The sequence below is a fragment of the Zonotrichia leucophrys genome, chromosome 1, assembly GCF_028769735.1.
Source record: "Zonotrichia leucophrys gambelii isolate GWCS_2022_RI chromosome 1, RI_Zleu_2.0, whole genome shotgun sequence".
NCBI classification, from domain to species: domain Eukaryota; kingdom Metazoa; phylum Chordata; class Aves; order Passeriformes; family Passerellidae; genus Zonotrichia; species Zonotrichia leucophrys.
The window spans coordinates 63,471,260-63,483,454 of record NC_088169.1 but is presented as its reverse complement, the minus strand read 5'-3'; the positions used below and the strand labels follow the sequence as shown (position 1 = coordinate 63,483,454).

At 42.9% G+C, this 12,195-nt stretch overlaps 1 protein-coding gene across 1 annotated transcript in view; it reads left to right on the top strand.

Annotated features, from left to right (window-relative positions):
- The window catches only part of KPNA3 (karyopherin subunit alpha 3), a 48,321-nt gene extending 45,482 nt beyond the window's left edge, over positions 1-2,839 (top strand). The window contains exon 17 of the mRNA XM_064715008.1: positions 268-2,839. Coding sequence (XP_064571078.1) covers positions 268-366 — 99 coding nt within the window. The 3' untranslated portion in view covers positions 367-2,839. The remainder of the gene's footprint in view (positions 1-267) is intronic.
- Positions 2,840-12,195: the final 9,356 nt, after the last annotated feature.

Genomic DNA, 12,195 nt, shown 5'->3' with positions numbered 1-12,195 from the left:
CATAGCTAAAATAGCAACTGCTTTGACCAAACAGCAGGACTGGCCCTAAATTACCATAAAAATTTTCTGTTTCCCTAATGGTATTAGAACAGAGTTGATGTGTTGTTCTTTTTAAACATATTTGGAGAATTTAATTGGAAAAACAGATCTAATTTTGCTGCGATAATACTTTGAAAAAAAAGCAAACATGTTTGTGAATTTCTTCTCTGTGTACCCAGTGATGCAGGAAATCAGCCTCTCATGTGTTTCTGCTGTTGTGTTTTGTAGATTGATGAAGACCCCAGTCTCATTCCTGAAGCCACTCAAGGAGGTACATACAACTTCGACCCAACGGCCAACCTTCAAACAAAAGAATTTAATTTTTAAGTTCAAAAAAAGTGCAGCTTCTCTTGTCCCACACCAGTACGAAGCACCACCAGATGGCTACCAAGTGAAGAAACAAAAGGCTCCAAGACACACATGCCTCTTCGTTTTGATGCTTCTAAAGCAAGCCATGTATTGGTCACTTTGCAGTTGCCAAACATCACTATCACATGGACTGTAAATGCATATGCATGATCTCTTAAACTGTTTCAGAATTCTTTTTAACAGTCCCAACTACCTTTTTTTGCCTTTTTCCTGGTGCCACATGCTGACAACCGCAATCTGCAGTTTTGTTAAGAATATTCCATAGTGGTGGCACATTGGCTTTCCACGGAAAAGTAGCTTTTTTGGAAAATGGTGCGCTGTGGATCAAGACACTTTGGTATGATGCATACATTTTGGAAGACTTTACAGGGGCCCAGTTTGCTCTGAGCCTCCATCATCGTCCTCCACAAACATATTTTCATAAACTTTATGTGGAAGAATAGATTGAAAAACGCAAGCCAAATGAATTTCATTGGTGAAACTGAAATAAAAGTAACTTATAGAAACACAACACTTGGCAATTGATTAAACACTTAAGTTTAAAAGAAACAAAAAAAACTACTTCAGCTATCAGTAATTGATGTGTGTTCATTAACTGCCTCAGAAACCAGGGTTGGAGAATGAACTGTAGATTTGGACTGGTGAAGCTTTTGCCATTATACCTAATTTTTGAGAACAGCGAGCCCTATTTGACCACTCACTTCAGCCTGTGTGTTCCTGCTGTTTTGAAGTAATCAAATGCTGTGCATGGTATTTTACCTGAGCTACAACCTGTTATGGACTTGAACTTCTGTTTAAGCTGAAAGCAAGAGTCCCAGACTGTAGAAAAAAAATCTGTCCAAAAATGTATTAGTTAAAAAGAATCTTGCTTTCAACTTTCAGTAGTCAATATCTTCTGTTTTAAATTGATAATTGGATATGGTTGATTTATATTGGGTTTAAACTGTGGAGCTTTCATGTTTACTGTAATTTAGTCTTAAACTATTTTTTACTTAGTAACCAGTGCTTATGATGATGTGGTTGGCAACAAACCAGCAACTACTTAGAAGCGTCATAAAAGCTTCATTCTTGGAGTATTGGAAGAATAATTCACAAGTTAGTCTCAAATCTTATTCATGTGATTAAAAACATACAAACTGGTTGATGTGTGAGGCTGTATCGAAGCTGCCGTTACTCAGCGTAAACCTGATGTGCAGCGCACATTAAATAACTTTCTATAGGGTATGTGAAGTCATTGCTTTTGGAAAATCGCCTGACCCAGTCACTCTCAAAGGGATTTTGGTATTGCTGGGGTGAGGATCGGTAATTTTGAAATTCTGTAAGCTATCACACAAACTGGTTTTGTTGCTGTTGTTTACTGGGTGTAATTTCCCAATGCATTGATGTGAAGGGATAGAAAAATCTAAACTAATTTAGTTATTGGATGTGGGTTGTATTTACTGTGATGAAGATAAGGACAGATGCCATCAGAGCTTTGTGGATCAGCTGTTTTTCCACTGATGAACAACACATAGCAGGTGTGCATTCATTAAATATATATCTGCCAAGGTGGAGCCACTTTAAAGAGTGAGTTGTCTTGTATCTCAGCTGGATACAAGCGTATGTTTAAACTGCAAGATTTTTACTTGCTAGATAATCTGTTTTAATATAGTGGTTTGGCCTCTGATTATTTATAGGTTTTATAAATTTTAGAATCAATTTCTCTTTAAGGTGGCTCAGATTTTTCAACTCTTGTGCACATAAAATTGAGTTGAAGTTCATTGTGCCTTTTTTCTTTTCCCAGAAGTTGAGTTGAAGCTTCATATGGTAACTGCATCCTATTCACACACTATAGTCTAAAATCTTGAAACTGTGTGGTGTTCGCTAAAAAACTAAACAATAAAAAGTCAAAGTTAGGTAAGGTCACAAAGTTTTTGTGAAATTAGAGTTCCAGCAGATGTTATTGTGAACAAATATTTCCCCCTTCTAATTCAGTCTAGTCTCCAGTACGCCATATAGACTGATGCATACCCGGTTCAGCCTACGCTCACTGTTGTTCTAGAGATTACATGCAATTGATGCTGAAACAACAGTTTCCCTCTCCTGTCAAGATTCGATCCTTTTCTTGCACTCAATGCATTACAATAAAAGTGAACATCGGAGAACTGGGTAAGGCAGGTCAAAGTGCTTGCTCAGTTCTTTCTGCTGTGACCTTATCAGCTTTTGATTGGGATTGCACCATTTCATAGTTAATAAAGGAAACAAAGTATATTGCTGCACTTTTACGTTTTCAGAACAGTGTTTAAAATTGCATTGTTTTTATTATTTTTTTAAACTATCAGTTAAAATAGACTAAAACGTTCTTTCAAAGAGGCATCTAAATGTGTTCCTAATTTTGTATATGGGCTTAGGTTTTGTAACCAATAAAAAGCTGCTATCAAATACTATAAAACATTCAAGAACTTATTTTGAAGGTTATGGAACTGCTTAGTCTTCATGGATTGACTTAGGGGTTTTTGTCTTTGACTAGATATTAGTTAGCAGAACTCCGCATCAAAGTTTGAAGTATGTTACAAGTATGAATAAAGCAAGCTAATGCAGTCATCTCTGAAACTTTGGATACGGAGTTTTATACTTGGTATGGAGATGTTTCCCAGATGTGTACAGGGGGCTCTGGTAATGGGCTGCAGCTGTTCCATGTAATTATTGAAATAGTGACTTTCAGTTCAAGGGCTTGAAGGAGGACCGAGAGTGTCAAGGAACTTCCACAGTTGTCTTCTACTTCCAGAAACATCCTTTCAGGCTCCTGGTGCGAGGCTGATTGCTGATTCAGCATTAATTTAAGCTCAGGATGCTGCACAAGGGGAGCCCAGCTCCTGCCCAGTGTGGGTTGGGAGGGAGTGTGCACCAAAACTGGCCTTGGGCCAGACAGCCTTTCGTGGCCAGTATCCCTCTCCCTGGCACAAGTGACCCATTGGTGCTGCTTGGGAACAGCTTGGAAGTGTCAGGGACTTGTGTTGTCCAGCAGCCTCCTAATTAGTACAGTCCTGCTTTAATTACAGGGCAGCACCAGTGGAAGGGGAGACCACTTGAAAGGTGCCTGTGACTGTAGCTGTGGTTTTGCCATCTTTTCTCTGTGTCAGTTGGCTGAGCCACCTGGAAAAACCCCTGTCTCCATGGGTGGGAGATGGAGAAGAGCTTCCAGTGCTGTATTTAAGGCTTTACAAATGTTTGTCCATGGGGATATAAAGGAAAAAGATTTCATAAGAACCTAACTCCAATTTCCAAAAGCTGTTTAATCCCTTTGGTTCCTTCAGCTTTCAGGTGACAAACTGAACTGTGTTGGGTTTTTGCAACCTGATAATCATCCTCTAGATCCTACCTGGAGGACATGAAAGACACTACATTGGAATAAATAATGCATTATTTTAAGACATGTCTTGTTTAGAAAGTAAAATGCAGATGATCTTAATGTTCCCCATACTTGTAAAAATACAGACACTTCCATTTTGTTTGCTTGATCTGCTGAACAGAGAAATGAGTAAGAAGAGCCACTGACAGGTAGATGTTTCATTGATTTTTTTAATCTCAGATAGCCGAGGCCCACTCTGTTATTCTGCTCTTCGCTAATGCCCTCTAGATTCTGAATGTCATTCAAACTAGTCCTTTCCACCAAATGCAGTGTGTTGTGTTCCTTCTATTTTGTTGCATAAAATGTATTCCTTTTTGTGGCATAATTATACTTCTATTCAAACATATGTAGGACACAAATTATGCCAAGCCATTAGGAAGCCCTTTTCAGGAAGAAAAGGATAAAAAACCAATCAGTAGAAAACTGTGGGCTCCAGCAGGCAAAGCCTTGGGAGATTTTGCTGCAGGGGTTTGTTATGATGGTCACTGTCACCTTGACAGCAGCGTGAGCTGGAGCTGCCCGAGATGCACAGGTTTGGTCTGCTTCAGGCTGGGACATTGTTTGAGGCTGCTCAGGAAAACTGCTCTGTGTCAAGGTGCAGTTTAGGAGCTAGAGCAGCTTTCTGCTTCCCTGATCCCGGTTTGTGTGTGCACCATCCTGCCACAGAGACGGTGATGGGCAGGTCTGCTCCGTGCTGCTGCCTTGGCCTGGAGCTCTCCAGCTGCTGCTGCAGGCACACGAGCAGCTTTGTGTGCAAATGCACTCAGGATACAGCTTTCTTGAGCAGCAGCCCGGTTTGTAAAGGAACTTAAAAGCTGATTCTTTTCCAACCTTAGTTGTGAAGTTTTAATGTTGGAGAGATAGCAACCTTGTGTACCACACCTAAGAATGTTAATAAGATAATTCTTTTGTTTTGAAATAAAAGTTGGAGCCTTTAGGCTGCTGCCTTCATCTGTAGCAGTAGAATAGGTGAATGTCACCACACAACCTCAGAGGAAGAATGGCAAGTTCTGTGAAGGATTTAGGAACCCTGCAGGAAGACTCTTCCCTGGATGTGTTGGGGGAGCTGCGGAAGGAAGTTGGTTCTCCGTTTGCTCTGTACACTAAATAGGCTCCAGGGACACACAAAGGTGTGGAACATGGATTAACCATCCTCTTTCCTAAGCAGGGTCCTGTGGAAAGCTGGTGGTTGGATTTTTTTAATGTGCTGAAATGAAGTGTAAGGGAGCTCATGTCTGCACCTGCTATTTGCAGGCTGATCATCTTTAGTGGCTGTGTTTGATTGTTTTTAATCCTGATTCATGGAGCCATATGATCGCCCATACAAAATTGTTTGTACACTGAGGGAGGATGAAATTGAAATATTTTGCCAATGGGCTTCAGCAAGGTCAGTTGTAGGTTTGTGCAGAGAAATGCTCAGGGGAAGCTGCAGCTCTTGCCCTGAGATTAGACTCATCTCTGTTCTACCTGTTTGATGCAGTTGGCAGCTGGTTTCCCCTGCATTTTGTACTTTTATATCCCAGTAGAGCTCCCTGAAATCTGCATACTGCCTGCATGTTATAACATTGAAAACAAGGGATAAATTCCTTCTGTTCTTGCCATGATGATCCCAGCTTGCAGGAGGTTTGGCCCAGTAATTGTGACAGTATTTATTTGACACTGGTTCCCTAAGAGTGGTTTGCCTGGTCATAGGTTTTGTCATGTTAAGCACAGAAGCGCATACATCTCAGGAGGTGATGGGTGTAGAGGGAGAATTTGGACTTCTCTGATTCTCATGTTTTAAATCACATATGTAGAAAAATGTGTTGCTTTTTCAAAACAAAAGTGCTCTTTCAGTTGTTTCAGATGTCTCAGTCACTGCCTTTACCAGTTTGGAACAAGTATAAAATTTTTTTAGGAAAAAAGTGGCTAAACCTCCCACTTTTTTAATATGTGTTTGTTTCAATTGCTGCTGAAATGCTGCATCTCACATGGAAAAATTTCTGTCCAAAAGGCTCGTTTGTGAACATTAACAGGGAGCTGAATGTGCTGGATATTTAGCAATAATACTTCCAGCTCTGTAACATCAGTCTCAAATTCTCACATTTCAGGCTCTGTGCTAAAATATTTAACCCTTTGGTGAGAAAGGGGCCCAGTCCAATGGGAGTAATTTCCAAGGTGGCACCTTGCTCCTGCAGCAGCAGCGTGTTCCTTTCTCCTTGCCATTGAGCTGCTGGGGTTTTATGCAACCTCATTGTCAGCAGCATAGAGCCAAGAGTTTGCACTGAGCTTTGTGTGGCTATTGTTATCCAGGGAGGTGGTTTTGTGAGAACTCAACCAGAGGTCTGTTCTTGAAATATTAATAACTGGTGGAAAGGGAAAAATCACTTCTTGTAAAGGTCACAGTTTGCTCTGTATTTGATATTTTAGTCAACATCTAAACTCCTGAATTTCTCCAGGAGTTTTACTCACCTCAGTTGTGTATTAGTTTAAATTTAATAGAAGAAAGACTCAGCCCTTAAAGATGGGAAAGAAAATTCGCAAATGTGAGTCCTGCATGTTCAGAAATGGAAGTTTACTAATCCATTATTTCTCTTGATGTAATCTGGGGGCTGCTTCTTATGTTTCCAGTTGCAAGAATACAAAAAGTATTCCTCAGGGCCTTTGTTTGCTCTTACCCCAGTCCCAGTCACCTCAAAGAGATGCACTGCAAGCACTAAAGTGTTTCCACTGAGGACCTGGGGGCTCTCTTCTCCCCCTGTTGGGAATCATCAGACAACAGGCTGCTGAACTGCTTCCATATTCCTTCCAACCTAAGAGAGTGCGAGAGATGAAAGCAGTGGCAGAGGACAAAAAGCTCCTTGCTGGGTGGGTGTCAGTGCCAGCTGCAGCCTCTGTGCCTGGGGACTGACTGCCCAAGTCAGGCTGTCCCCCTCCATTGCACCAGGGGAAGTTGGTGTGGACATAATTTGCTCCTTACTCAGTGTGTAGCTGCTCAGGGTTATAAAACAGATGGCTGGAACTGAACCATGACTTGAGGCTGCCTGGCTTTTGTTTTCCAGCTGAAATTTCCTGCACTGCCCCTGTTTTTTAGGGTTTGGGTGTTTGTTTTGGGCGTTTTTTTGTTTGTTTGTTTGGGTTTTTTAACAACTGTATTATTTAGATTGCTATTCTATCATGGATAAAACAGGCAGTCTCAAAGCTCACAGCAGGCATGTCATCTAAAGCTCTTTCCTGGGGTATTACCTTCAAGAAAATGGCAAGGAGATCCATGAAGTTCCAGCACCAAAGAGACTGAAATAATTCCATGAGGATGCATCTCGTGGGAGGAAGATGGAAGGGACTGTGAGATGCTCCTGCATGGCCTGGACCGGGCAGCTGGGGGCCGCATTTCCACAGGCTGCTGATCCAGTGACAGGCAAGGGCAGGGTGCACCAGGGCCAGCCCTGAGGGCACAGGAGGGCACAGCCTGTCAGAAGCCATTCTGAGGCATTTTCAGCCTCTCTCTCTGGTCGAGGCCCTCATCTTTCCCAGGGAATTCATTCTCTAAGGATCTGTTTTCCAGCGATTTTCCTGCCTCCAGCAGCACTTGAGCTCCCATGCAGTGGTGGAGGCGGCCAATGGGGTCTTCAGCTCTGCCAGGGAAGGGTACAACAAGGTCATTTGTTTCCTCTGCTGATGGTGCTGGCGGAACAGATAGCAATGTGAGTGGGTTTGTGGTGTGGAAGAAAGGTAGGGCGCAAAAAAACTGCAACAAATCTATTTTTTTTAAATTTCAGACAGAGGGGCATCTCATTGAAGTAAATCACAAGTGCTTCTTCCCAGGATGGAAATACAGGAGAATAAAGGTCTCCCCAAGGGAGAAAGCCTGGAGGAACCAAGGGGTCAAATCAGCACCTTCCTGCTAGGCTGAGGTGCCTGTGTCACCCAAAGGCCTGGGGTTGCCTGCAGCCATCTCCAGCAGGATATGTTAGGACACAGGCTGTATAATGCAGTGAAATGTCTTAATTTTTGCTTAATACACCTAACAGCTGTAAAGTTTGAAGAAACCCTGAAATGCCACTTACAAAGATTCTGCACAGGTAATTTACCAACAAAAAACAAGGAGCAAAACCACGTGTGATGCCATCTCTTAAAAAAATCCCCACCCACCCAGTCATTCCCAGGCACTGTCTTTGCAGAGCTGCTTTTTCTCAGAAGCACGGCAGACATCATGTCCATTCTTCCCAGGGCAGCTCTGGAGACTCAGGATTATTTTCCCATGCTTGCAGTCCAGCACCTGCTCTTCCTGGCTGAGCTTCCTTTGCTTTGCTAGTGATGGGTCCACCCCACCATGCAGAAATGGAGCATCCTCAGAATGGTCTGTCATGTTTTGCCTCTGTATTGGTCTTCCCCAAGGAACAGAGAGAAGCTCCATCTCCATCCTTGTGCCAGCTCCACCCTGAGGCACACTGTGCAGACACCTTACAGCTGGTGCAGTGCTGAGCCCCTGCTCCAGCCCTGTACTGACCCAAACATCACGTCTCTGAAAACACTGCCTGTGCTGAAAGGTGGACTTTTAGCACTGAAGACTTCTAGTCTTCATTTACATCATTATTAAACAAAAGGACTACTGTTAAGTGCTGTCAAAAGCCAGAAGACCATGAGGTATAAATTTTGTGTCTTTATAAGCAGAACAGACTGTCCCCTGATCCCCCAGGAAATGAGGGTCACAACTCTCCTCCCAGCAGGTATTTTTCTTCCCCAGGAAACCCCCAGTTTGGTCTTTCCAAAGTCCTTTCCCACCATTATCAAACCTCACATGGACCCATGTGACTTTGTTGTCTCTGTGAAGAAACCAGTGGCTTTGTAACCCCACCACTGTTCAATTAAAAAGCAGATATTTCTCTAATGCCCAAGGCAAAGTGTTGCTGCAGAGCCACCGTTCACCAAGCAGGGTTTTTGTGCAAGTGGTTGTGGCCTGTTGGAAAAAAACCCTCATTGCCACATCCAAATGTGTTCAGCCAGCACAGGTCAAAAAAAAACCTAATAAAAATCTGAGGCGTAAGGGAGAATTAAAGAACAGTTTGTCAGCTCCAGGAGCTCCAGGGAGATTGTTTCTCACAGCAATTAGCAGACAAGACGTTGATGGTGCTGGTCTGGCTTAAAGCATTAGAACTTTGGAGAGGAGGAGTTCCCAGGTTGGGTTGGAGTAGGGGTTTGTGCTTTGGGCCACAGAGAGACAGGTGGAGCACAGGCAGAGGGGGACACACTTGTCAGGTCTGGGTCACAGCAGTTGGTTAAATTATCTTTTTTTTCTTTTCCCTTTTGGCTGGAATTTTATGCGAGTCACACTGTGTGAAATATGAGATGTGGGGATGTTGCACTCCTGGCCGTGGATGCATTGCTGAGTTCCTAACCCAAATCTCAGCCTTCACCTGGCATTTTTAACAATATCCAGATGGCAGGCTCAGGGCTTTGACTGAAGCAAATGCATTATGAAAAAAATCAAGTGTGGGAAAGCTTAGATGAAGGCCAGTTTATTAACCCTTTGAAGCCTGTGATGTATTGAACAGTAGTTTGTCATCTGTCTTAATCATTATTGCATGACTGACTTTTAATACCATTTAGCACCAGTTTTGATTTTTTTAAGAGATGGCATCACACGTGGTTTTGCTCCTTGTTTTTTGTTGGTAAATTACCTGTGCAGAATCTTTGTAAGTGGCATTTCAGGGTTTCTTCAAACTTTACAGCTGTTAGGTGTATTAAGCAAAAATTAAGACATTTCACTGCATTATACAGCCTGTGTCCTTACAAAAAAAGGGGGATCAGAATTTTTTTTTTGTATTGTATTTGAAAAGAAAGCTCTTATTAGCCTTTAAAGAACTTCTTATTGACCTTTCTTCCCCTGAGCATTTTCCAGGTCTCTGGCTGCTGCCCAAACGCTCTCCTCCCTGTGTTACATCCGGTCACAGATCCCTCTCATGCACCCTGTGCCTGCCTGTTCCCTCTTGAAATACTTTTGGCAACTGTCCATGCCCTCACCCTGCAGCCCTGAGATCTCATGGTTCCCCTCTGGTGTCAGGCCCTTCAGCAATACTGAAATCCATCAGGGAAGCTCCACCAGGAACTGCAGGACAAATGGCACGTAGCTCCATCTGAAAATAAAGCAACAATGCCAGCAGCAGAAATCAGCTCCTATGCAAGTAGAAACTGTTTTGTGTCATGGACTGGCTGGAAAATGGAAGTTGTGAAGAGAGCAGGGAAAAGGTGAGTCACCCTTCCTGAGCTGGTGAAGAGGGAAAGATGAATCGTCCTTCCTGCTTTTAATGTTGGTTGTTGGGGTTGTGCTTTTTTTTTCTCCCCAGTTTGCTGCTTTCCTGCTCTCTGGAGTAGGATGGAAAACTTCTTGATAAGAATTAAAAAATAAATCTGTGTTGTGTTCATACTCAGGAAGCTGCTTTAAAAACCAGTCCTACAGAAAAGTTAGTAAATCAATGAGGAATAAGCTATGTCCCTTCATCAACAGTGTGAGAGAGCAGGGAGGTGTCTTGGTGTCCTTGAAAAAACAGCAAGGCACGGTGGTAACTCCCACTGCGGTGATCCCTGCAAAACAGAACAGGGATGGGAGGCCCAGGGTCTGGAATTGCTGATAGGGCTGGGCAGGGAGGCTGCTGTAACAGCTCCAAGGAGGGGTAGATGATTGTAAGGCTCACCTCAGTGGAGGGGTGGCTGGGAAGGTCAATGCACAACTATGGATTCTGGTTATGTCCCTGTAAAGGTTAATACACACCAGAATGCATCCAGCAAAGTTTCTAAAAAAGGGTCTTGACAACCAGAGTGGGCTCTGGGACAAATAACTCCTGAAGGATGCTTCAAATTTGTGAGGAACCTAGAAAAAAGTTCTAAGGATTTTTCTTTTACCTGCTATCCAGAGAGAAGCTATGTTATTTTTAGAAATTGGTGCCGAGACTGTGACATCTATCACATGCCCATGGAGATGGAAACTAAGTTTGAGGGTGCTCTCCTGGCTGAAATCCATGAGGAGAGATGTTTTAGGGATTAATATCACTCCATGTGGCAGGGTCTCTCCTGCAGAATTGCCAGGAAAGAGGTAACAAAATTCCCTCCCTAGAGCTGGCTGCTTCCTGCAGACTGCCTTTGAACCCGGCAGGAGTTTTGACACCAAAACATTTAAGTGCTTCTGGGTGAGTGTCCAGCAAGCCTTTGATTAGAGCAGTGCAATGCTCATTAGACTGACTTGTTTTAGCAGCTGTCCAACGCAGGAGAAAAGAGAAATCATTGGAAGTAAACTCTGTGTTTCTATTTCAAATATTATGACCCATCATTGCTCTGACAGTCTCTGAACAATGGCATAAATGGGCTGAGTAATGTGACCCAGTGTCCAGAAAAGCCTTATTCCAGAAAACAAGGGTGGTAAATCACATGGTGCCCCATGAGATGGGGTGTTTTGCCAAATTACTGCTTCAGGGGAAGTGAGAACAATTTCAGTAACTGGAATGTTGCTTCATCAGTTTCAGACCCTCAGGATTCCAATCGCCCTTCCTTCCCCACCTCCCACCTTGCTGTTTGCATTTTTAATCAGTGATGTCTGCCAAAGGCTGGTGGTTACCTCTATTTGCTGCCAGAAAAGCCTATTTTTTATCTTTTTAAAGAGCTTAGAAAACACTCAGAGGAAAATGGGAAGGCTTCAGTGCCTCTTTTTACTACCAGCAGACAATCCTGTAGAATCGAATGCAGGCATCAAGAGGCACTTAGGAGTAAGACATCACCACAACAGCCTTTCAGTCTCTGTTGAATTTACCTTGATGCACAATTCTCTCTTTTGTGCCATGCGAGACACAAGACCAAAACACCAGCAAACTCAACTAGTACAAGTTTTTTTTGGCATGGCAATGCAGTACAGAGCCTTTTATGGCCATTTGGGACACTAGCCTCTAGAACTCGTGTCCAAAATGGCCAACAGATGTGTTGGAGCCTTGGGTGCTAGAGACAAAAAATGAGCACCTGCAACAAGCTGGAGGTAGATCAACCAGCTTATGCCACCTGCAAAGATTTGAAGACTGATTTTGTCCTCCTCACCATGCACACAGGTCATGGAATTAATTATATGGTTCAGTGTTGTTTAAATACTCTCATAACTGTGACTGCTTAGGCCACATCGTCACTGCAGCACTGTTTTAGTTCTACATCAATGCAGCTAAAACAGTTGGAAGGATTCTTTTATTGAGACTTTCCTATAAATGTCTGATTCTGTTTCTTTGTGACTGTTTGAGCTCTCTATTCCAGCTGCTGCCTTCTATGAAGTGCAGCTAATAACAGCACCAGCAGCATCTGGACAATTTATTCCTTAACAACTGTAAAATGTATGAACAGAGGGGGATTTTGCTGTGTATTTCTCCTTGGTGTTTCTGGGC